Below are 23,325 nucleotides of genomic sequence, written 5' to 3' on the forward strand. Positions count from 1 at the left end.
TCGTAGATAGATAGATAGATAGATAGATAGATAGATAGATAGATAGATAGATAGATAGATAGATAGATAGATAGATAGATAGATAGATAGATAGATAGATAGATAGATAGATAGATAGATAGATAGATAGATAGATAGATAGATAAACTTTATTAAACGAATGTTCAGAAAAACCGCTAATGGTCGGGGCCCTTAGTCCAGGGCTCCGCTGGCTCTTGCCATCTTCTCAGCTCTCTTTACCAGCTTGAGCTGGTCGTCGAGGGCCGAGTTGGACAGCAGTGCCTTCCATTGCTCCCACGTGGTGTTCGTGTCTAGGTGTTCTATGTTGTGTAGTGTGCACTCCCACGTAATGTGGTATAGGGTTGGCGTGGCCCCACACCATGGACATTCGTCCCTGTAGGCTGTGGGGTGTATCCGATGTAATATGTGCAGCTTCGTGTAAGTGCCTGTCTGGAGCCTACGCCACCCTCGCAGCTGCGGCTGGCTGGGAAAATTTTGTAGGTCGGTACCCTTGCAGGCCGCTCGTAACAGCTCCTCCATGCCCCGAAAAATCTCCACTGGCCAGTGCTGATAACCACTGGGTAGGAATAGAATGGCTGGTGGCAAGGGGGGGATGCCTTGGCTTGCAGCGACCAGCTGTGAACTAATGACACTGTCCCAAAACATCCAACAAGGGCAGACAACTGCGAAATGAACCCCACAACACAGCTGTGCGTCCAGATGACGTATCTTGGATCTCACTTTAGACCCGCCAGGCTTCAAAGAAAAGAGAAGTGCAGAAAAAAAAAATTCTGCATTTCGCTACTACAATTTGGAAGGAATTTCATGCTGACCAATTGGGCAATCTTGGAGGGAGCCCTACTAAATGAGAGGGGATCTTCTTGGCTTAACAAAATTAACAATCACAACCCCAGAATTTAGGCGGGATCGCTAAACGCCGAATTCAAGTTTGGCTGCTCAAACCATACGCACTGCAATGCAACTTTCCCTTCTTCTATCTAACGGAGAAGTTGTACTCATGGAGAGGGAGGCTCCATCTGAGCAAGCGGCCATTTTTTTTTGTGACATTTGATTGATCCACGTCAGAGGTCAGTGGTCGTTCCCAAAGATGAACCTCGCTCCGTGCAAGTAACAAGACAACTTCTGGCCTGCAGAAATTAAACAAGCAAATTCCTTCTCTGAAGCACTGTAGGCTTCCTCTCTTACAGTTAGTTTACGGCTGCCATAGAGGATAGGATGTTCCTCATTATCGTCGCCGCCCATACCTCTGTCGCTCGCGTCGCATTGAACTATGAATTCCTTTGTGTAGTCTGGCGCGCGAAGCACAGGACGTGAAACCAATAGCGCTTTCAAATTTTGGAAAGCGTTCTCTTTGTCGTTATCCAAGTGCGCGTTTACGGTGCTCCCTCTCGTAGGGCGTCCGTTAAAGGACTTGCTATTTGCAAGTAATTCGGAATGTACAGTTGATAGTACCCCACAAGTACCAAAAATGAACGAATGCCTGTTTTCGTGCGTGGCTGTGAAAATTCTTCACTCGTAGCTATATTCAGCTCGGCCGGCCATCTCGTACCCTAGCCGACAACATGGCCCAGATAAGTAACCTGCGAAGAGCCAAATCTACACTTTTACGCTTTCCTCGTTGAGCCGGCTTCCCTCAACCGTGAGAACACCTGTTTGATGTGCGATACGGGCTGTTCCCAGCTGTCCAAAAAAAACTGCTACATCATCAAGATATGGCCGGGCGAACTCCTGCAAGTATTTTAGGGCAATACCCATCAACATAGAGAAGCTAAACGGCGCGTTCTTCAGTCCGCAGCTCAGGGCGAGAGAGCGAAAAGTGTCTACAGGTGAGATAAACGGTGATAAATCAGGTGATAGAGAAATGTGCGGAATATAACGAACCCTTATATATAGCTTTCATTGATTACGAGAAAGCGCTCGATTCTGTCGAAAGCTCAGCAGTCATGGAGGCATTACGGAATTAGGGTGTAGACGAGCCCTATGTAAAAATACTGAAAGATATCTATAGCGGCTCCACAGCCACCGTAGTCCTCCATAAAGCAAGCAAGAAAATCCCAATAAAGAAAGGCGTCAGGCAGGGAGATACGATCTCTTCAATGCTATTCACAGCATGTTTACAGGTGGTATTCAGAGACCTGGATAGGGAAGAATTGGGGATGAAAGTTAATGGAGAGTACCTTAGTAACTTGCGATTCGCTGATGATATTGCCTTGCTTAGTAACTCAGGGGACCAATAACAATGCATGCTCACTGACCTGGAGAGGCAAAGCAAAAGAGTGGGTCTAAAAATTAATCTGCAGAAAACTAAAGTAATGTTTAACAGTCTCGGAAGAGAACAGCAATTTACAATAGGCAGCGAGGCACTGGAAGTCGTAAGGGAATACACCTACTTGGGGCAGGTAGTGACGGCGGATCCAGATCATGAGACGGAAATAATTAGGAGAATAAGAATGGGCTGGGGTGCGTTTGGCCGGCATTCTCAGATCATGAACCGCAGGTTGCCCTTATCCCTCAAGAGCAAAATATATAATAGCTGTGTCTTACCTGTACTCACCTACGGGGCAGAAACCTGGAGGCTTACGAAAAGAGTTCTACTCAAATTGAGGACGACGCAACGAGCTGTGGAAAGAAGAATGATAGGTGTAACGTTAAGGGATAAGAAAAGAGCAGATTGGGTCAGAGAACAAACACGAGTTAAGGACATCTTAGTTTAAATCAAGAAAAAGAAATGGGCATGGGCAGGACATGTAATGAGGAGGGAAGATAACCGATGGTCATTAAGGGTTACGGACTGGATCCCAAGGGAAGGGAAGCGTAGCAGGGGGCGGCAGAAAGTTAGGTGGGCGGATGAGATTAAGAAGTTTGCAGGGACGGCGTGGCCACAATTAGTACATGACCGGGGTTGTTGGAGAAATATGGGAGAGGCCTTTGCCCTGCAGTGGGCGTAACCAGGCTGATGATGATGAGTGGCTAGCACTTTCTGAAAAGGGAACTTCCCCGTATCCCCGCACGAGATCTATAGTTTAAGTGTATTAAGCAGCGCTAACTCTCTCAATTCGTTCCTCAATGTTGGGTATCGGGTACAGCTGATCCCTAGTGATGGCATTTAACTTCCTGCAGTCAAGACACAGACGAGCGCCCTTATTAGGGGTTTTTAAAGTATTAGCGGTGACGTATAGTCACTCTCAGTGGGCTCAATAACTCCCAACTCTAGCATTCGCTGTATCTTTGCCTCCATAATTTCTCTCGGTCGTGGAGACACCCTGTAAGGCTTTGATCTTACGAGTTCGGTTGACGTCAGCTCCATTTCATGCATTAGTGGTTTGGTTCTACCTGGGCGATCGCTAAATCTGTCGAGATATTCGCCTAACAGCCCTCTTAGCACATCCAGCTGCTCGGTTATAAGAGCGTGCGAGCTTACCGAATGTTTAACTACTTCTTCTAGGCTGATTTCAAAGTTGGAGGTCGCCTCATACTCCTTAAAGTCGGTACTAGTGTCATCCTGCTCTTTGGTGCTACAGTTAAGGACTCCACTCTACGTACGGCTTCATCAAATTGCAGTGGTGTATCATCACCTCCTTCCTGCGACCTGGCATTTTCAGAGCATAGCTAGTATCTGAATGTTTGTGCAACACTTTAACAGGTCCATCCCAGCGAACATCAAGCTTGTTCTTTCTTGAACGTTTGAGGATCATTACCTGGTCTCCAGCGTTAAACGTACGAAGCCCCTCACTCTTGTCGTAATAGAACTTGGCGTTCTTTTGAGGTACTCCCATGTTCTTTTCGATTAGTTCTTGGGTTGCACTTAGCCGTACCAGCAGATTTAACACGTATTCTACCACTGTTGGACTCTCTCCTCTTCCCTCCTACATATCTCCTAACATTCTCAGTGGAGAACGGAGTGTCCTCCCATACACTAGTTCTGCTGGCGAGAACCCTGTAGCCCCATGAGGAACCGTTCGCAATACAAACAAGGTGGAAAAAAGACAATACTCTCAGTCCTCCTTGTCTTCGTAACAGAGCGCCCGGAAAACTCGCTTAAGCACTGGATGCCACCTTTCTACACTATTTGACTGAGGGTGATAGACGCGACTGTGTATCAACTTTACCCAACACTTTTGCAAGAATGTGGAAATCACTGGTGAGTACTGACCCTTGATCTGCCTGAATTTTGACTTGAAACCCAACTCGTGCAAACGCTGTCAAAAGCGCGCCTGCTACTTCGGTGGAGGTGAGCTCTTTCAGAGGGCTTGCTCCTGGAAATATTGTAGCCGGACACATCATGGTGAACAAGTACCTGTAACCTGACTTTGTCTTCTGTAGAGGCCCTACCATGCCTATCACAAGTCGTCTGAAAGGTTCCGATATTAAGGGCACTACTTTTAGGGGAGATTTCTATGTTTCTCATGGTTTACCCGAGCGCGGGAAGGGGTCGTAGGACCTAACAAATTTATCTATGTCTTTGAAACAGCCAGGCCAGTAGTTTTCCATAAGCATCTTTCCTTTGATTTGTTGATACCTAGGTGGCCAGACCACCCATTTTCATGACAGAGACTCAAAAGGTCCTCCCTGTACTTAGTAGGTACGACTAACTGATCGAGAACCCTGCCCTTTCGGTCTCTGTAGTGCCGACACAACACTCCTCCTCTCTCTTGCATCGTCACGTTGCGCCTAGCAATGGCTATTTTAGCTGTGGGATGCCATTTAGCTAAGTTATCATCATTCTTTTGCTCGGCTACCAGTGACCCTCAATCAACAGGTAAGAGCTTATCAAAGTTCTTAGAGGCCGGTGATAGTAACGACCTTGTCTCGCTTGCTATTGCGTCAGCTGGCTCTTCCTGCAGGCGTGAACTACGACACCCTAGCGATCCACTCTCACTGAGCTGGTCAGTTGGCAGGTATTCCTCAACCGTTTTCTTGTCCCTCGAGCCTAGTTTGGATGCAGATACTGAAGTTACCTCTTTTGCTACTTCCACGGGAGCAGCTTTTGCATTTTCAGCCGAAAGCGATGCGAAAGCGGTGCCTCGCCTCAACGCCTGTACTACGGCCTCTCCCAGTTTAAGCACTATGTCACGCAGTAACTGATCTGACCCATTCGAAAAAAATGTAAGGGTACTGCAGCGATAAAAAAATATGAAACTGCAGCCTCGGTCACGAGCTCCCCGAACGGTTCACAGATTTTGACTTTGGCCATGGGCAGACACACGCTGTGTTCTGCTACAACCTGTTTGATCCATGCTATTTCTCCAGTGAAGTCATCTATGTTCACGTAAGACGGATGGACAATGTCCGTAGTGGCAGCGCTGTCTCGCAGCACCCGGCATGGTTTGTCATTAACTTGCAGGTGGTGAAGATATGGGCTTAAAAGTTCCATATTCTCGTCTTTTTCATCCACGTAGGCGAAAAATATGCTGGGCTTCCCGTAGTTTACAGCGATATGTCCAAATTTGTGGCACTTATAGCAGCAGATCGGTCTAACAGATTCGAAATTTCTTTTCTGCTCTTTTTGTACGGTTTACCGGTTTGATTTCTTTGCGCTCTTTTCTGAGGGCTTTTCCTCCACATCTACAGGCTCCAGTCGTCCAGTCTGCGAATCCGTTTTGAACGGAAATGGCTTCCGCGGACCATTTCGACCATCCCAATTTCCGTCCTCGCCATTCCGCTTTCTACGCATTGCGTACTCTACGGCTAATTCAGCCGGCCTTTCCACAGATTTTAGATTTCCTCTGTCTTGCACCCCCAGCTTCACAGATGCTGGGATGCTTTTGTAGAACTGCTTGAGAGACATGCATTCAACAATCAGGTCTCTGCTCTAGTACACTTTCGCGCTTTTCAACCACTGGACTAGGTTGGCCTTTAAGCTAGATGCAAACTCCGCATATCCCTCGCTATCCTTCTTGCCTGTGCTTCAAAATCTCTGCCGAAAAGCTTCGGCTGAACGGCGGTACCTTTTCAGAAGACTAGTCTTACCATTTGCACAATTATATGCATCCTGCGCACTGAGTCTGGCGATTACTTCCACAGCCTCACACAGCAACATAGACAGCAACCGCTGTGGCCATCTGCTCGGACCGAAGTTCATCTTCTTGGAAGTCCTACCGAAATTCCCTAGGAACATGCTTATGTCATTCCCCACCTCAAATGAATTTAACAGCCTGTTCATGCGTTATTATTCTGCCTCACTTGATCGTCCCAGAGCCACTTCACTACCTTGGGACAACTCCAAACGCTTTCTTTCACGCTCAACTTTTATTTTTCTCAACTCGCATTCCTCTCTGTCCCGTTATTCTCTCTCTGTTTCGTTTCTCTCTTTTCCTAAAAAGTTCTAGCCGAATTTTAATGTCCTCCTTACTGACCTTTTCGGAAATCAGCTTCCATAATTCTCATTTTAGCATTTCCTTGCGTACCTCTAGGCACAGTTCCTCACCAACAATCAACAATTCGCCTCTCAGCAGTGTCCTTAACTCCATGATTGCTGCTTTACTGCCTTGATCCTGCTCGCTAAACCTACCTAGGTAAACACAATCTAACCTAGCTAACAATCAAGAATACAACTTCCGGACTGTTCTAAACAGAACAACCACAAAATAATGCCTAGAGAGTCAAAGGAAGAACCAAGCACTCACCGCATACACAGCACTACGTCGCAAAGTCCGCCTTGCCACTGTCAGCCAGTTGTAATGTTTGTAGTCGGGCATGACATAAATGGTAGCTGGCCCATGTCGTCGTCCAACTTATCCACGCTGAGGACGTTGTTGAAGGGAAAGACTTGTTCTTATCGAGAATATGGGTTTATTTACAGTATTTACATGAGAACTTTACAGTTCATTAGTCTAACATGATTAAAAGAGGAATGCACTCTCAGCAGCTGCACGACAGCTTCTTATAAACACTCTGTCCTCCCTAGATCTTTACGTGAGCGAAAAACGGCCGTTCAACCTGCTGCCAATTCGGAGCGTTCCAGGTCATCGTAGCCGACCCGCCTTTGAAGGGGCGGGGGGGTTGACACACATTTCCGCACAGGTTTCACTGACCACGCTGAGGAGAGTGGGTTTCGCCGACACGGTGCTTGACCCGTGCAGGCGCCTCTTCATCCCAGTGTTGACTCCGCAGGCAGTCGCCGCCGCGTCTGTCCATGATTCCTAAGCTGCGTGAGACGGCCCCGCAAAATATCTTCCAGGAGCTCCCCGGATTCCCCCGCTTCAAACAACCCGTGGCGGACACGGCGAACCCACGAACAATACTTGGTCCGCCGACCGCGTTTAGTCATAGCAGCGCCGAGAGGGTGTTGATGAGGAAACACCGTCGTCCCTACAAAACGAGTCACCGCAGCAGGTGGCGAAGGCTTGTAAGGTCGCTTCTGGGAAGTTCGCCACCCTCGCAGCTGCGACTGGCTGGGACAATTTTGTAGGTCGGTACCACTGCAAGCCGTTCGTAACAATGCATAGGATACTGGAGGTTTATTGGCTCGCAGCTCATACATCCAGCATACGAGTTGCCAGGCAAAGGAGAAACATAAGTCTAAACACCTAAAGGATTCATTCTCCTGTAGCTCATGTGTGAGTGTGAGCGGAGCTAAGCATTCTTCAAACAGACCCAACATCTGACGAATAGAGGCCGCCACACAGCAGCCTTCACAGTTAAACAGAAAAAAAATAAATAAAGAAATGCAAGAACGCCGGTGTCCCTTGTATTTGGGGCCGGTTAAGGATTCCCAGCTGGTCAAAATTATTCCGCAGTGACCCGCTACGTTGTGCCATATAATCATGTTGTGATTTTGGCACGTAAAACTCGACAATTCTGTCATTCGACCATTTCACTTCTTTTGTTTGTAAATGACATAGCCAAAGTCACAGAGCACTCGTGTTTCTTGATTTATGAGGAGGACATTGAAATATTGTCATGAATTGACGCGGGAGGATGTACAGAGCATCGACAAGACAGAGAGCTGTACAGGATGGGATGGATAGGTCTAAAGCTTTGTCCTCAGGCTCGTTTCGCCTTTCTCAGGCTTTTTTTCCTCTTTTCATTAGTGCGTACATCTTGCAGCGTGTGCGTCTCAGTTATTAGAAAGTTTTAGTACTGCGCCTTGACGACACGTACACAGCACGCAAGTGCATTGCGGGACGTTTGAGCGCGGGTTACGTTAGGGCTTTTAGTTCTGCGAAATCCCTACGTACGTAAGCGGGAGAGCGTTAGACGCCGGGAGCGTCGGAGCGCATTGGCCGCGTCCATCAGTACGTCGAACCATCGGTCGAACTAGACGCTGTTGATCTCGCCAACGTGATGTAACGTATGGGCGCGTTCCCGCTTAGTCCAACTATATTTAGGCCTTTAAGAGACTCTACTTTTAATACGGATGAAATCCATGCATCATATCGAGAAAAATAAAAACCGAGCACCTGCTTGCTGAGGCTGGCACGGTGATTTGCGACGAACTGCGTCAAAAGCAGGTCGAGCCTTTCGCGCAAACCGCACACACAACCAGGGCTTCCTCAAAAACAAAGTTCCTATTTTCACTATGCATTCCCACAGTGCAGGATACGGGAATGGCTTCTGCGCGTTAACTTCATGCAGCAAAGCCAAATGGTAGGCCATTGAAAAATATAGTCTTCCACTGATCTCCGTTGACGCTGCCATTTCGGGAAACTCTTCTGTCTCGCGCTCTCGCGAGCAAACGAGAACCACGAGAGCAGCACGCAGGGTGCCCTACGTACGCACGCGAGCATCGGATGTGTGCGCACGCAGCGGCGCGTACGCATCACGTACCGTTCGTGTTGCGTTCTGCACATGCGCACTTTGCAGGACGTAGTGATCTTACGTACGCAACGCCGTTGCGTACACTACGTACGCAGTACTGAAACTGTCTATTCTATTTTCTTTAGAACTGGCTCCTGAAACCTTGTGCCAATATTAAATGAAACTCTTAGTCTTCGTGACAGCGCTCTACTTCAATTGCTCTGTGCCGATTGGTGCATGCCAAACAAGCTGGTTGTAAGTGGCCGAAAGACGAAAGTATTATCATATACACGAAAGCAAGATGAGCTTCGTTTCCTTTACTACCTGGGCAAAGCCACACTCTCTCGGGAGCGCTTAGTTACTCACTTTAGAATCATCTTTGATTCTAAGTTCAACTTCTCGCCCCACATAGAATCTATTGTAACGCAATACTACGTGCCACAGTGTTCCGATCACAAAAGACGATGACAACACGACAAGAAAGCTGACGCTCCAGCGCGAGCAGTGTAATTTGCGGAATCAGTCTTCAGCCTGAATGAGCGGGCTTGGCTAAAATGTAATGTGTGGACACCATGTAGCAGCGTCTGGCTGGTTTTTCGCCACCCAGAAATTCGTGACTCTGGTCTTCGCGTCATCGCTCTCTGCCCCGAGTACTTCAGGCTCTTCACTGGGCCTACGCCGCAAGGAGCTCGAGCGCCACTGTCTTCGCAGTCTGCCATCTATCCAGTCAGTCATGGCCTCGGATTGTCCCGCTCAAGTACTGCAGGCAGCGGCACTATCCCGCGATCTCGAGGTCTTCACTTTAAATCTCCCAGAGTTCTTTGGTTCATTACCACCGAATCCTTGTTCCGTCGCCACCGCCTCAGTTCTCAGTTGAACATATTCGCCTACATTGTTGGAGCCCTTCCACCTACTAGTTCTGCAATTTTGCGCGATGTTCTACGCTCTCCGCCCGTCGACCACCGCTATGACAAGCTTAAGGCGATGCTCATCCAGCGCACCACTGTAACGGCGCAGCATTAGCTACAGCAACTTCTTACATTGAAGCAGCTCGGTGACCGCAAACGTACCTATTTATAGCGCCGTACGCAAGCTTTCGCTGGAGACTTGGCTCCTTCAACTGACGGTCCATTTCTCCTGGAACTTTTCCAGTACACTTCTGCTGGTCGCCTTCCACCAAAGGTGCGCATGATCTTTACCGCGTCTCCATCCTCTACGTGGGGATCTCTGGCCCAGTAGTCCAGCAAGATTATAAGTGTTGGTTTTCCCTCCGTGGCTACACTTCATCCCGCTCCTTATCTTCCGTCCGACGGCGCAGCCGCTGGCGACAGGTATGCGCTCTCCTGGAAGCTAACGATGTGCTCACACGGCAAGCAGCCCGACGGACAGCTGAGGAGACTGCTCTCCGAACCCAAGAATCGCGTTCGTTGTCACAGCCTCGCCGCCCAAGCCCCGATCACCCTGAACGCCGTTCTTCGTCGCTATGTCTCTCACGCAAACCAGCGCAGCCAGCCTTGCTCCTATGGGTGAAACAGTTCGGCCGAACAGCGACGGCGACCGCTGTTCTCGACACCGAGTCCAGTCCCCTTTTCCACGTCACCGACAGCGTCGCCACAGTCGGCTATCTCGTCGACACTGGCCCCGAGATTTGCGTCCGTCCTCATGCGTTGGCTGAGTGCCGCCGTCCTCCCAACTCGCCTCCTCTCAGCGTGGCCCCCCTCCTCTCCATCCACACCTACGGACAAAAGTCTGTGACGAGGCGACCAACACGCTAACGGTGCACGAGCAGTGGAATTGGCGGAATCAGGCCGTCACCTGATTGAGTGGTCTCGACTAAAAATAAAATTTGAGGACAACAGGCACCACCGTCAGCCTGGTTTTTATTCAGCCACAATGTCACTGGGCGCGGTCTGCGCTTGTGGGCAAGAGCAAGTCGAACGTCGAGAGAGTTCAGAAATGCAGGTGTATTTCTTAAGCTGTAGATTACGCAGCCATCGCCTGCTCGAATATGGCACTTTCGTTGCGAACAGTACTCGTTGGCTTAACAAAGATCCAGCAGACACAGTTCAGAGGAAATTTATCTACATTGATACACCTGCTCAGGTAGGTTGGCCTTGAACACCAGCGCCGATATCAGCTCTCGCTCAGTCTAGTAACCCGCACTCCAGAGGCACGAATGCTGACTCAACTATGTTATTCATGCTACAAAATGGTTTCCATGATTGTACGCAAATGGTGGTAACGTTAGTAATTAATTCCGAGAAAAATACCTATTGTATATTGTAGCGTGTATATTGTACGTTACATTTTGCTGTTTAATGCTGTGTCATGCTATGTTATGTTCTGTTATTCTGTGCTGTGTTATATTACGTGTGTTACGTATTCTGAAGTGCATTTGTATGGTATGTGCGCGCTTTGTTCCTGTTTGTTGATTTATGTCCATGTATGTTATAGCATTTTTCACGTGCGCTACTGTCAAGACAACACGGTTGTTCCGGGGCTCGTTAATAAAATTTATTTAGTTATTTTATCTAAATAAGGATTTATTTATTATTGGTTATTATCGCTAAGAGATGGTGCGGACAAGCAGAACAAAAGTAAAATTAAACGTAGCTCCAAAATTTTCAGAAAATCATTACCCAGCCTGTACACGAGGCCATTCAGCCGTAACATTATTATTAACTTACTCTGAAGTGTCTCCCACTTTCACACGTACTAATTCTTACACACACCCGTTTTTACCAGAAAGCGCATCCCATTAGGAATTATCTGGTTATCTTGTATTCAATGCATTTGCCATGCTTCACTGAGCAATATATTACTTGACATTTTGTTATTCTGTATTGCGGTTTCCTGCCCCTTGAATCGAACCGAAATTAGATACGTGAAATTGGAAACCGTTCCCTCTTATTGTGTAACGCAAGTAGGCAAATTCAAAGCACTCAACAATTCTTTCATTCTTTACCCACTTTTGCTGCTTCAGTGTTTGCATACAGACTTCAATACTATGTAGAATCATCATGTTCTGTATGTTTCTCCCTCTTACGTTCTGTGAGCAATGTATATCGCTCCTATATCGTGGCCATATTTGTCTTGTAGCAAAATAAATGAATCATTTCTTTAATTACCCGGTTATACGAAGGACTCGTGTAAAGAAATAAAATGTTTTTTTATTTGTTTGAAGTCGCTCTGGAGCTCGTGAGGCAGCTGCATCATGAATTGTAGGCACCTCACGCGGTCTTTCCCTCGTTTGTCAGAGTTGCTGGTTCAGTCCGTCTGACAAAAATAGACGCCCAGCTCTCGTTCATTCACACATTCTTGTTTTCCGGGCGACCGCGCTCATTCTGTTAAAGCGAAAGATTAATTGTTCCGTGAGGTTTTTCGTTCGCTTTGTTCCAAGAATGGTTTCAGGATTGCGAACATGACATTGTCATCAATTACTCGACGGACAGTTTGAGAAGGAGCGATGTCGTGATGGCTACGGCAACGGGTCACAGCGCGCAATCTGGCCTGCGACCTGTACCTTTCCGAAATTTGAGACGTGATTGCATCGCAACAGATTCCAATGTATTTGTAGAATAATTACAGCACGAACCACTAGACAGGATCAACTTTAAAAAGGAGTCCGGCGTCCATTTTCTCATTACTGTCACAGCAGATCAAGTTTCGGGGTACGCACACTCCCGCCCATTGCCACGTAGACACAGATTGTCAAATGTCGCAGCAAGCGTACGTACTGGATTGGTTTCAGAGCACTGTCATTAGCCGAATGAAGTAATTGTGTACTTAGAAGAGTTGCCTTGCTTTTTATGCTGACAGTTGTCCGGTAGGTTTTGTCGCCATTGAAACGTAATTTGGCCAATCAATTTCTTATTGTTGTTCAGCGTGGAGCAGCTCAGGTGCATTCCGCTGTGCCCCACTGTTGCAATCAATATGACGTCCTTTTGAAGTTAATTTGCTTCGTGTCACTGACACCAAGCGCACGTACTTCATCAAAGACCCTAGCAAGTAAGCAAAACAAATTAAATCCAACCGCGGACGTCAACTTCGTCAACAGGTGCGAACACGTACTGCGCGCGCAATTTGCGGTCCCCCTCCCCAGAGCTACATGTGCGGCGCACTCGGTTAAAGCATATATACGCATTCTTTGAATCCTTTCGTGCCTTGTGTGAACCGAAGTGTTCGTCGCAGCTCAATCTTCTTAGCCCGACCATGTTTATTCACTCAACATTCCTCGCGTTGCTGCTCAGCGTCTTGTCTCTTGGAGCCTGTCTGCAACTTCTGGACCTAAACCCTGACCTCGGGCCTTACCAGGACGATTCAACGGTAATTTAGCTTGTCTCAAAGAAACCACTTGCAAATCTCGCGTCTAGAAAATCAGTGCAGTACTAGAGCACGTGACAAAGTTCAAGCAAGCCTAAATCTAACAGTGGCTCTCCCTTGTAAATCTAGCAATAACAATGTTTCAATTTGCACAAAAATTATAGCCTACAATTTATCGTGCCATCTTTCATACCTACATTACCTGTTGCCGCCTTGTCTTGGGTACCACACAATATACTAACACCACCCAGCTATTAACACTGCAGAAGAAAGCTATAAGCCTTGTTGCTGGTGCTGCTGAACGCAACATTTTTTTTCATTCAATACAATGCCTTACGCATAGATGTCACTTTTGAATGCCGTCTACTTTTTAGCCTATTATTTTCGTCGCTATACGGTTGTGATTTCATGAAACCAATCGCCACGCTAACACCTCACCAGAAACGTGTCACAGCCCGTAGTACAGAGGAGTGGACGAGGACGAATTACGGGAAGGAAAGTTTACATATTGTACTTCCCAACAGAATAAATATACAGAAGGAAAGCTATAGAAGTGTTCTTAGATTGTCCTGAACGCACTCTAAACTACACTTTCTTCAGAGAGTAGCATAGCCGGTGATATGTAGTGCGACTTTACATATCATCATTATTTCCTTAGTGCTAGCAAGTGTGATTCCGTAGTGTAGTTACTTGTAAAAAATTACTTCACGTTTTGGAATTCTACACTTAAGTACCACTTTGCCAGCATACACTGTCTTTACATAGTTTGTGCTCCCTCTGTATAATAAGGCGATCATGATTTTATTGATGCAATAGGTGGGGAGCTGTTTCTTTTTCCTTTATTTTTCTTCCGAGAGTGCCAGTACACTCGCGCTGTGCTGCTCTTCGCCTTGCCTGTTGTCGGTACTTGCAGTACTTTCAAGTCGCGTTCATGGCTTCTAGTTGCATTTGATTTACATGCATTATAATGTGTTATAGTACCAATTGATTGAACCTGAAGGCAATAACTGTAAACTATAAAATTGTTCACGTTTAGCAAGCATGAGCGTCGAAATTCTTTGCACGCTTTTTCTAATCGTGGCGTGCTTTCGCGCTGAAAAATCACGCCTCTTAAGCATCATTGGCGGGATCGTAACGCTTGCGAAGCGTGAGTGAAGGCTATTTTTTGCACGCTTGTTTGCACGCTAAGCTCTCACGTTTGTCATGCGTGACTGGCGACCTTCGGAACGCTTATTGAAGGGGAAAGATGTATCATTTTTTCTAACTTGATGCGGTATTCTTCTCCTCTGTAAGGTGCCGTCATGACTCATTGCTGATCTTGATCTGTGGGTAAGCACGCAATATGTGCCGTTAGGTTCAACATGGAGAGTAGCCAGTGAATTAGTGAAAGCCTGTTCTTATTTTATGCTTACTACCTGCTCTATAAGCCGGATTCCTTATTTACAGCTCATCTAGCAAGCTAATGTTACGCTGACCGAGTGCAGTGTCCGAATTTGCACATTTGCAAGGTGTAAATTGAAAGTTGATTTTTGTAAGTAGCTATTTAGTGACGGGAATCATTAAACTCTCCAAGCAGCCGCCACGCCCATAATTACAGCACAGCAAATATTATCTCCTTTCAGCTTTAATTTTAAGTTACTTCTAACGATCAGAAAGGTAACTCACAGATGAGGAAAATGCCGAAATAAGTAAGCAAAAAATTGGAGGCTTATCAAGGTTAAGCCCAGTGGATGCTTCCACTGGGCTTAATCTTAGCGTATCCTCAGCGTTTGGAGGCATCTTGACCGCATACACGCCCGGCGCAAAGACGCTGGCGCGGTTGCGGGCACAGAGACTGACGCGACGGCGGGCGCGCACCGCTTCATCCCTGGCGTGACGTCACATATCATGTGATGCAGCGATGGTGGCGCCGCCGCTGCGTCGTGCGCGACGGCGCGAACCGGAGTGTGGAGGCCTCCACCACGCGACGGCGCGATATGAGGCCCCATCTGCAGCCGGTGTGACGTCATCACGTGACGTGACATCATGTGATCTCACTTCAGGGTCAATGGTGGCCACCGCCGGGAGGCGACCGACGCCGCCATATGAGGTCCCATCTGCAGCCGGTGTGACATCATCACGTGACGTCATGTCACGTGACATACTTGAAGGTCACTTGAAGGTCAATGGTGGCCACCGCCGGGAGGCGACCGACAGCGCGATATGAGGCCCCATCTGCAGCCGCTGTGACGTCATCACGTGACGTCATGTCACGTGACCCCGCTTCAGGGTCAATGGTGGCCACCGCCGGGCGTCGCGCGAAGGCCCGAAACCTACGTTAATATGCTTCGCATAAAATCCTATCTTTCACCTCCACCAAGCTTTAGGAAGTCGCCAGCCACTGATCGACAAGCCTCACAATGCGATTGCGGCGTTAAAGCTTCGCTATACAGAGCTCAAAACTGAGTAGTGTTAGCGGAATGAAGGCGTTTTATATTGCCTCTGAAACTTCGGTTGTGACAAACCCAAGTGCCGTAGAAGGCAGTGCAAGACAAGCTTTCATAATCTTGGACAAGTGTACCTAGCGACTCCTACATTAATCATCTGATGTGCATCCTTTCGGCGCCATCACCTATACGTTCGTCAAAAAAAAAAAGTTAGGAATTCTGTGAGGATTGCTGGGAGGCTTTACGTTTTGAATCAAGGCTGATGAGCAACATAGAACGAGGAATTTAAACGAATTTTAAATTTGAGTGATACATTTTATTCACAATAACTTACAAGAATGCACCCTTATAAAGAAGAACAATCGATGAGGAAAAGATGCTATAAAATAGGCTCCACACCAACTCTTGATGTTGATTTGATGCAGCACGTGAACTTTGCTAGATACTTCACTCAAAAGAAGTGTAGCTTAGTCAACAAACCGCGTAGCCTTTTTTACGCCCATGGAATTTTGTCGATGCTGGCACATCTCAAAGCTGCTTCAACGAAGCCTAGCAAGTCCCCGAAAGCAGCCGGATACATAACGTCCTCTACGTAATACACACAAAAACGAAGCACCATGGCCTTTTCCAGTGATGTGCCCGGATGCAGCTTCCCGATTTCTCTGAGCTCTGGCGCATGCCAGCTGCTTCACGTTGCCCCAAATGATGTCCACGCGTGAAAGCTGGCACAGATAATAATACCAAAATAAAGTAGGACCTGACATAATGAACCACTGACAAATTTCACCTCGTGGAGAACCACAAATCCATAAAATTTATTTTATCGACAAGCCTCACATTGCGAGTGTGGCGTTAAATCTTCATGATACACGGCTCAAAACTCAGTAGTGCTAGCAGAATTAAGGTGTTTTGGATTACCTCTGAAGCTTCAGTTGTGACAAAACATTTTACTCACCTCAGAAATTAGGGTGCTGTTTGCGAGCCTTGGCCGCATGTATGAGTCGGCGCCTGTGCATGATGGATCCACTATGGATCGCAGTGTCGCCGCTGCTGGTTGGATTTTGCTGGGGCATTTTGCCTCACCTACGACAGTGTTTGAAAATCTCAACTCACTTTCGAAGGCAAGCTGAAAGTGAAAACATGAAATTAAACTTCACAAACACATATTACAGCGCATAATCAGCAAGACTTCGTGGCTCTTTGTTCGTGAATTATTCCAAGAAAGGCGTCGTTGTCCTCGTCGTCTTGCGGCGGGGGATCGATGGGGGCGCGTGATAGGCAGCCGGCGTCAGAATGTTTTCCTCCGGACCTGAAGATTACCGTAACGTCATATTCTTACTGTCTGAGACACCATGGAACCAGCCGTCCTGAAGGGTCTTCTAAGTTAACTAGCCAAGAAAACGCGTGATGGTCACTGATGACTTGGAAAGACCTGCCACATAGGTAGGCCGGAATTTTGCTGTAGCCCAAATTATGGCCAATCATTTCTTTTCAGTCGCAAAATAATTGCCTTCCGCTTTTGACAGTGACCTGCTAGCATAACATATCACTCGTTCAAGTCCGTCTTTCCCTGCACTAGGACGGCACCGAGGCCTAGGACACTGGGGTCAGTGTAGATTTCGGTGTCGGCGTCCTCGTCGAAGTGTGCAAGTACTGGCGGAGACTGCATGCGGCGTTTGAGTTCTTGAAATGCGTCGACCTGCGGCGTTTCTCATTTGAAAGCGACATCGCATTTGGTCAGATGTGTTAATGCCTCCGTGATGCGTGAAAAGGCCTTGACGAAGCGCCTATAGTAGGCACACATTCCAAGGAATCTACGCACTGCCTTGTCGAACGGGTGCGGAAACGTTGTGATGGTAGCTGTCTTCTGTGGGTCGGGGCGGACTCCAGTTTTTTTGATGACGTGGCCTAGGAAGAGCAGCTCATCGTAAGCGAAGCGGCACTATTCCGTCTTCAGTGTGAGCGCTGATGACTTGATGGCCTCTAACACTGTCGCAAGCCGCCTAAGGTCTTCGCCCAAATTTCCGGCCAAGACAACGACGTCATCCAGGTAAACAAAACACTTCAGACACTTCAATCCTGCTAACACCATGCTCATAACACTCTGAAATGTTGCAGGGCCCGAACAGAGTCCAACCTTCAACTCGTAGAGGCCGTCTGGCGTGATGACGGTTGTCTCTATCTCTCTCGCTGACTTCTATTTCCCAATAGCGAGACTTGAGGTACATGGATGAGAAGTATTTAGCGTTGCAGAGTCGATCCAATGCGTCGTCTATCCGTGGTAGGGGGTGAACGTCTTTCTTCGTGATCTTGTTAAGTCGACGATAGTCGACGTAGAGACATAGGGTTCCGTCCTTTTTCTTCACCAAGACTACAGGAGATGCCCACGGGCTTTTCGACGGCTGGGTGATGTCGTCGTGCAGCACATCGTCGACTTGTTGCTAATAGCGTCACGTTCTCGCGTCGAAACTCGGTAAGGGCTCTCGTGGAGTGGTCAAGCGCACTCTTTTTTATGCGATGCTTTGCGGCTGGTGTTTATGGAATCCTCGATGACGACGAAAAACATTCTTTGTATCATTAGAGAAGACTTCTGAGCGGCTGCCGCTTACTCGTGGGGAGACTTGGATTTATGTCCAAGTTTGGTTCAGGAACTATGGTCGTCAGGGTAGATGCGGCAAACTTCTGGCTTACGTTTGTCGTAAGCCAGAAGTTTACCTTAAACTTCTGACTTACGTTTGTCGGCAAGAACTTCGTTTTTCCTGCACTTTCGTGCAGTCCAGTGACGCCTGTTGCGACGGAAATTTTACGGTAGAGTAGTAGACGTTGGTCACCCTCAATGACGGCTTCTACGTCAGCGAGTTTTTGGCAATAATAATGCTGGAGTGCGGTGGGATGCTCACTTGATCTTCGAGCACTCTCAAAGCGTGGTGAGTATGAGAGCTATGGTGGCAACGCGCTATCTTCCGACAGCGTTATCGATTTGGACTTCAGGTCGATGAATGCGCCGTGTTTATTCAGGAAGTTCATGCCGAGAATGACGTCTCGTGAACACTGTTGGAGGATAACAAAGTTGGCATGGTAAGTCCGGTCATGAATGGTAATTCTTGCCATGCAGATTCCAGTCGGTGTAGTGAGGCGTCCAAATTTGAGGGCCTTCCCATGCAGTCTTAACTTTCTTTAACTGGGCGGCGATGTGTCCACACATGACGGAGTAATCAGCGCCTGTGTCCACTAGGGCGATGACTGTGTGGCCGTCGAGAAGCACGTAGAGGTCGGTGGTTTTTATGCGAAGCATATTACGAGAGCTCAACCCAGCTCCTCAGGCGCGGCGGTGTCGCCTTGAAACCACGTGACACCATGACGTCACGACAGAGGAGAAGTGGCTTTGGCTCAACTCTTGCAAGACGGGCTGGGTGGGAATCGAACCAGGGTCTCCGGAGTGTGGGACGGAGACGCTACCACTGAGCCACGAGTACGATGCTTCAAAGCGGTACAAAAGCGCCTCTAGTGAATGCGGTGTTGCCTTAGAAAGGAGCTGTTACTAATGCGTGCGTCTCTTGCTCAGGCGCACATTTCGTTGCCGCGCCGAACGCTGCTTTGCTCGACGCTCACCGCGTCCAATGCGGGGCGCGTAGTCGCTGCCCTGTAGCCCATTGTCTTACACCCCGTGGCGGGTCGACGGCAACGCTGTCGCGTTCCACTCTTGAAGGCGAAGCAGTAATGCATGAGTTGTTTCTTCGTCTAGCCGAACCAAATATAGCCAAGCAACAGCAGTTCACCAGGCTAAACAGTGGTTCAACAACTAAAATAAAGGCTAGTATGCTTCGCATCCTGGGCTTAACCTTACCTAAGCCACAGCCATTTTTGTCTTGCGTTACAGTTGGGTCTTGGAGTCGGATCACGGCTGCGATGCGTTGAGCTGTGGCTGGTACGTGGCATCGTCAGGTCGTCTTTCGTCGGTGTATTCTTCTCTTCTAGACTTCATCGGGATGACGGCGTGTCGTTGTTATGTCGCCAAGATAGTCGCTACGGCGTCCTCGTCAGCGACGGAGGATCTTCGTCAGTTCGACGAACAGCAAGCGCACCTCCATTGCTTGCTGGTTTTAGTTTTCCGTATATGGGCTCGCAGACCGGCCCCGGGCAGGGCCAGTGTATAGACGGCGCTGCGGCGACAAGTAGCGGCCGGGTGAAGGCGAACGGGACGGTCGTCTAGAGCTCCAGTTAGTAGCGGCGAGGTAGTCGGCGATATCGCGACGGCGTTCCCCTTGCTGCGGGTGTGAAGCATTGACGGCAAACCCTCGTAGTCCTATTTCGTGGTATGGGCGCCGGCGGTAGATATTCTCGGCTTCCCCGCAGTGGTAGCAGAGCGGACGGTGGTAGGGGACGCGCCAAATGTCTGCGTTCCTCTCGTAGCTGCGCTGGGCGACGGATGGGCGTGCTGGCGGCGGCGGCGGTGGACGACGGACTTGCGGCGTTACAGGGCCCTGTCGTGGTCACGGAGGGGGATCTTAACAACGGGCGACGGCGGCGTAGGTCATCGCTTCTGGCACGGGAAGCAACGATTCGGGCTGCACTTCGGTAATGCCCAGTGACCGTCGAAGTTCGTCCTTGACGATGTTAGGGACTGAGGACACCCGAGGTTGCAATGAAGGAAACATCTTGCGCAGTTATTCGCGCACAACGAACCTGGTAGTCTGTTGGAGATCACCGGAGCCCAGTGCTGGGATGGCACACTGCGGCATGAGCACTTGGCGGTTATATTGTTTAGTGCATATTTCTAGAGTTTTCTCAATCGTCGTTGCCTTTGTCAGGAACTCAGCTATGGTCTTCGGGGGGTGTTGGATCAGTCCGGCGAAAAGTTCTTGCTTTACGCCTCGCATCAAGAAACGCACTTTTTTCTCTTCGGAGATTTCCGGGTTGGCGTGCAGGGAAAGACGGGCCATCTCTTCCGTGAAAATGGCGATGGTCTCATTGGGCAGCTGCCCTCGAGTTTGCAGCCGAACTTCAGCCTTTTCTTTTGGGACAAAGCTCGTGAACGTCCTCAGGAAGTTACTGCAGAACAGGTCCCATGTTGTACGGGTAGACTCCCGGTCCTCGAACCTAATCCTCGCGTCATTTCCCAAGGTAGAATACACACGTCGTAGCTTATCCACAGAGGTCCAGTTGTTTAAGGTCGAGACGCTTTCGAAGGTTTCGAGCCAGGTTTCCGGATCCTCCGACGCAGCTCCACGGAAAGTAGGGGGCTCTCTGGGTTGTTGAAATACGATGAGTGACACTGGGGCTGCCATTGCGGTTGTCTCGGCCACAATATTCTTGGTCTTCTCAGGTAGAAGTCCGTGCTCCGGGCCCAGCTGTTGTAGCCAGCGGCTTGCTCGATGGTCTGGGCCTACGTTGGTGTTCTCTTTTCGGTCCGGGTTTTGCTCACGCCTTGTCGGGGGAGCCCGATACATGAACGAAAAGCACCTCCACCAGATCTCACGTGGTAGTGACGTATAAAGAACACAGTAGCAATACTGTGGAAGACGAAAATAACTTTTATTGGGCGAACCTGTCCCCACAAGAACAGGCTACACTTAAACAATGGCGACAGCGGCGAACACAGTCGGTCATCGTCAAAATGTGATCAGCGGGTCACGCACGTCGGCTTTTATACATCGGTGGTCGAATGTTCCAGACTAATCCCTGGGACCCGCGCGTCTTCCACAAAGTTCTAAACCATTCGCGTCACGTATACATGCAATCAGATTACGCAAGGTTCAGTGACAGACAGCGCATGGAACGAACGATAACATTCCAGAAACTTCCTATACATGCAGGCGTCTCGTGCGCTGTGCTATAACAGCTGTTAGGCGGCAAAATGCGGCTAATATATATATATATATATATATATATATATATATATATATATATATATATATATATATATATAAAGAGAACGAGAGAGAGAGAGAAAGGGCACTTTGTGTTGTAAATTGGCCATCGTTTGCTTTATTTGTTTTAAATACTGTTTGATGAATAATGAGAGGAGGAAAGAGTGTGGCGGCGGCGCCTGTGCACCTTGACTGGAGTTCACGTCGAAGGTGCCAGCGCGGTCGCAGCAGCAGTGTCGGCATATGCATGGGAGGCGTGGTGAAGGCGGCTTCGCTTGTGTCGGCGTACTGTGGTGCAATATTTAAAAAAAAATATGTGATTTGATAATGTATGCGGCCCATGTGTGCACACAAAATAGCTTACAGCCCCACGAATTTTTTGTAATGCATCTATAGCTCAGGGTCATTTAGCCTCCGTTACAAACACCATCACGCATGTCTACACGGCTTCACAGTCACTTTTAAGCTCTAGTCGCCTACCGGGTCATACGCTGGATTTCAATTTATCTGCGTTTCCGCGTGCTATCCACCCTTGGAATAGCCTGCGGGGTGGCATACTTTCGCTACCCGACCCTGTGGCGTTTCAGGAAATTTTGCAGTAGCATTTGTTTCTCAACAATGTATGGAATTGCTGTTGATTCCAGTAGAGATGTAAGTCATCAGTTCTTGTTGCAAAACTTGTGCTATGTTTTAGGACGCGATTGTAATCATACAACACGAGCCATCCTGTTGTCTATTTATAACGTGCAGAGTCATCACTGTAGTGAACAAAAGAAATATATGTAGCTTGTGGGGAAAGCTGCCTGTTTCCCGTCTCTGGCGTGGAGCAGCGCATATCAGACGCACGAACAATGTAGCTCGTTTACATGCATATGAAGGGTCGCCACTAAGCAGACTGCACAAAAACCACCACCGCAGGCCCACATGATTCCTACTTACAGCGATATTTATAGTAAGCCGAGTGCGCGATGCGTGCATGAGGCGGCGCCCTACGTAACGGTAGAGCGAGGGAAGCTCGCGGTAAAATTCGTTATGAAGAACGACTGAGGAATATGGAAGAAAGTAAGTGTCTGGGAGCGTGTTCAAGTATTTGTACAGGAAGAAGATTGACACTCGCAGTGGTGTAAAACTAGAAAGCTTACCAGCAAGTATGCGACTGGTATGGTGAGCTACATAGCAACATAGAAAGTGAAGCGGAAAGTCAGAGAGGCTGAGATAATCTCATGGGTAGCGGCAATGAGAAAAACAAACAAACCTGCTATGAGTAACAATTCAAGCGGAAAAACAAAATCATGAAACAAACAACTCATGATAATTCACACGGAAGCTTATTCCTTTTCAAAGCGAGATCAGGATGCCTTAGTACACGCACTTTGCAAGCCAGATACAAGGAATAAGAATTATGTGCTTGCTGCGGTATCGCCAGGGCAATGAAGGAGCATGTTCTATTAGAGTGTGAAAATTGCTGCCCAGCGAAGGATTTAGGCACCCCTGGCCTCCTTGAAGCCCTTGGGTTTCACAAGGTCAGATAGGCGTTGCATTAGACAAAATCAAGTAAGCCATTGCTCTGTCTGAAAGGAGAAGCTCATAGCATCCATCTATACATCCATTCAAATCTCAAACAAAGCTGCTGCTGCCACATTTGTCCCTTTACGCATTATTTTACAACGATCTGAACTAAGAAAATAGCCGTTGCCTATTATTTATTATAATGATAAGTGGCACAGCACCTATCAAAATTTGACTGCTTTATTGTGTGTAATATACCAGGTAGCAAGAAAGAACAGCAGTTTTCTTTATGGTTTCAATGAACAATTTTGAAGCAATTTCCCTAAATCCTATACATTTCTTTTAGCGTCAGGCGCACTTACCTTGTTACCACCGCGTAAGTAACAAGACCGTACTTCCTGTAATTTGGCGATTTCTGTGTGAGATTTAGTACACCT

General features: G+C 48.0%; 1 protein-coding gene across 5 annotated transcripts in view; it reads left to right on the plus strand.

Moving 5' to 3' along the window:
• LOC139054793 (uncharacterized) overlaps nucleotides 1-23,325 on the plus strand; it is a 134,260-nt gene that overhangs the window by 89,645 nt on the left and 21,290 nt on the right. For 3 of the 5 annotated variants that reach the window (XM_070532412.1, XM_070532411.1, XM_070532413.1), the window contains one exon: nucleotides 13,011-13,086. The exons of the other annotated variants lie outside the window; for them this stretch is intronic. In XM_070532412.1, the coding sequence (XP_070388513.1) occupies nucleotides 13,011-13,086 (76 nt within the window). The remainder of the gene's footprint in view (nucleotides 1-13,010; nucleotides 13,087-23,325) is intronic. 5 annotated transcript variants of the gene reach the window in all.

The sequence above is a fragment of the Dermacentor albipictus genome, chromosome 1 (genome assembly GCF_038994185.2).
Source record: "Dermacentor albipictus isolate Rhodes 1998 colony chromosome 1, USDA_Dalb.pri_finalv2, whole genome shotgun sequence".
Taxonomy (NCBI): domain Eukaryota; kingdom Metazoa; phylum Arthropoda; class Arachnida; order Ixodida; family Ixodidae; genus Dermacentor; species Dermacentor albipictus.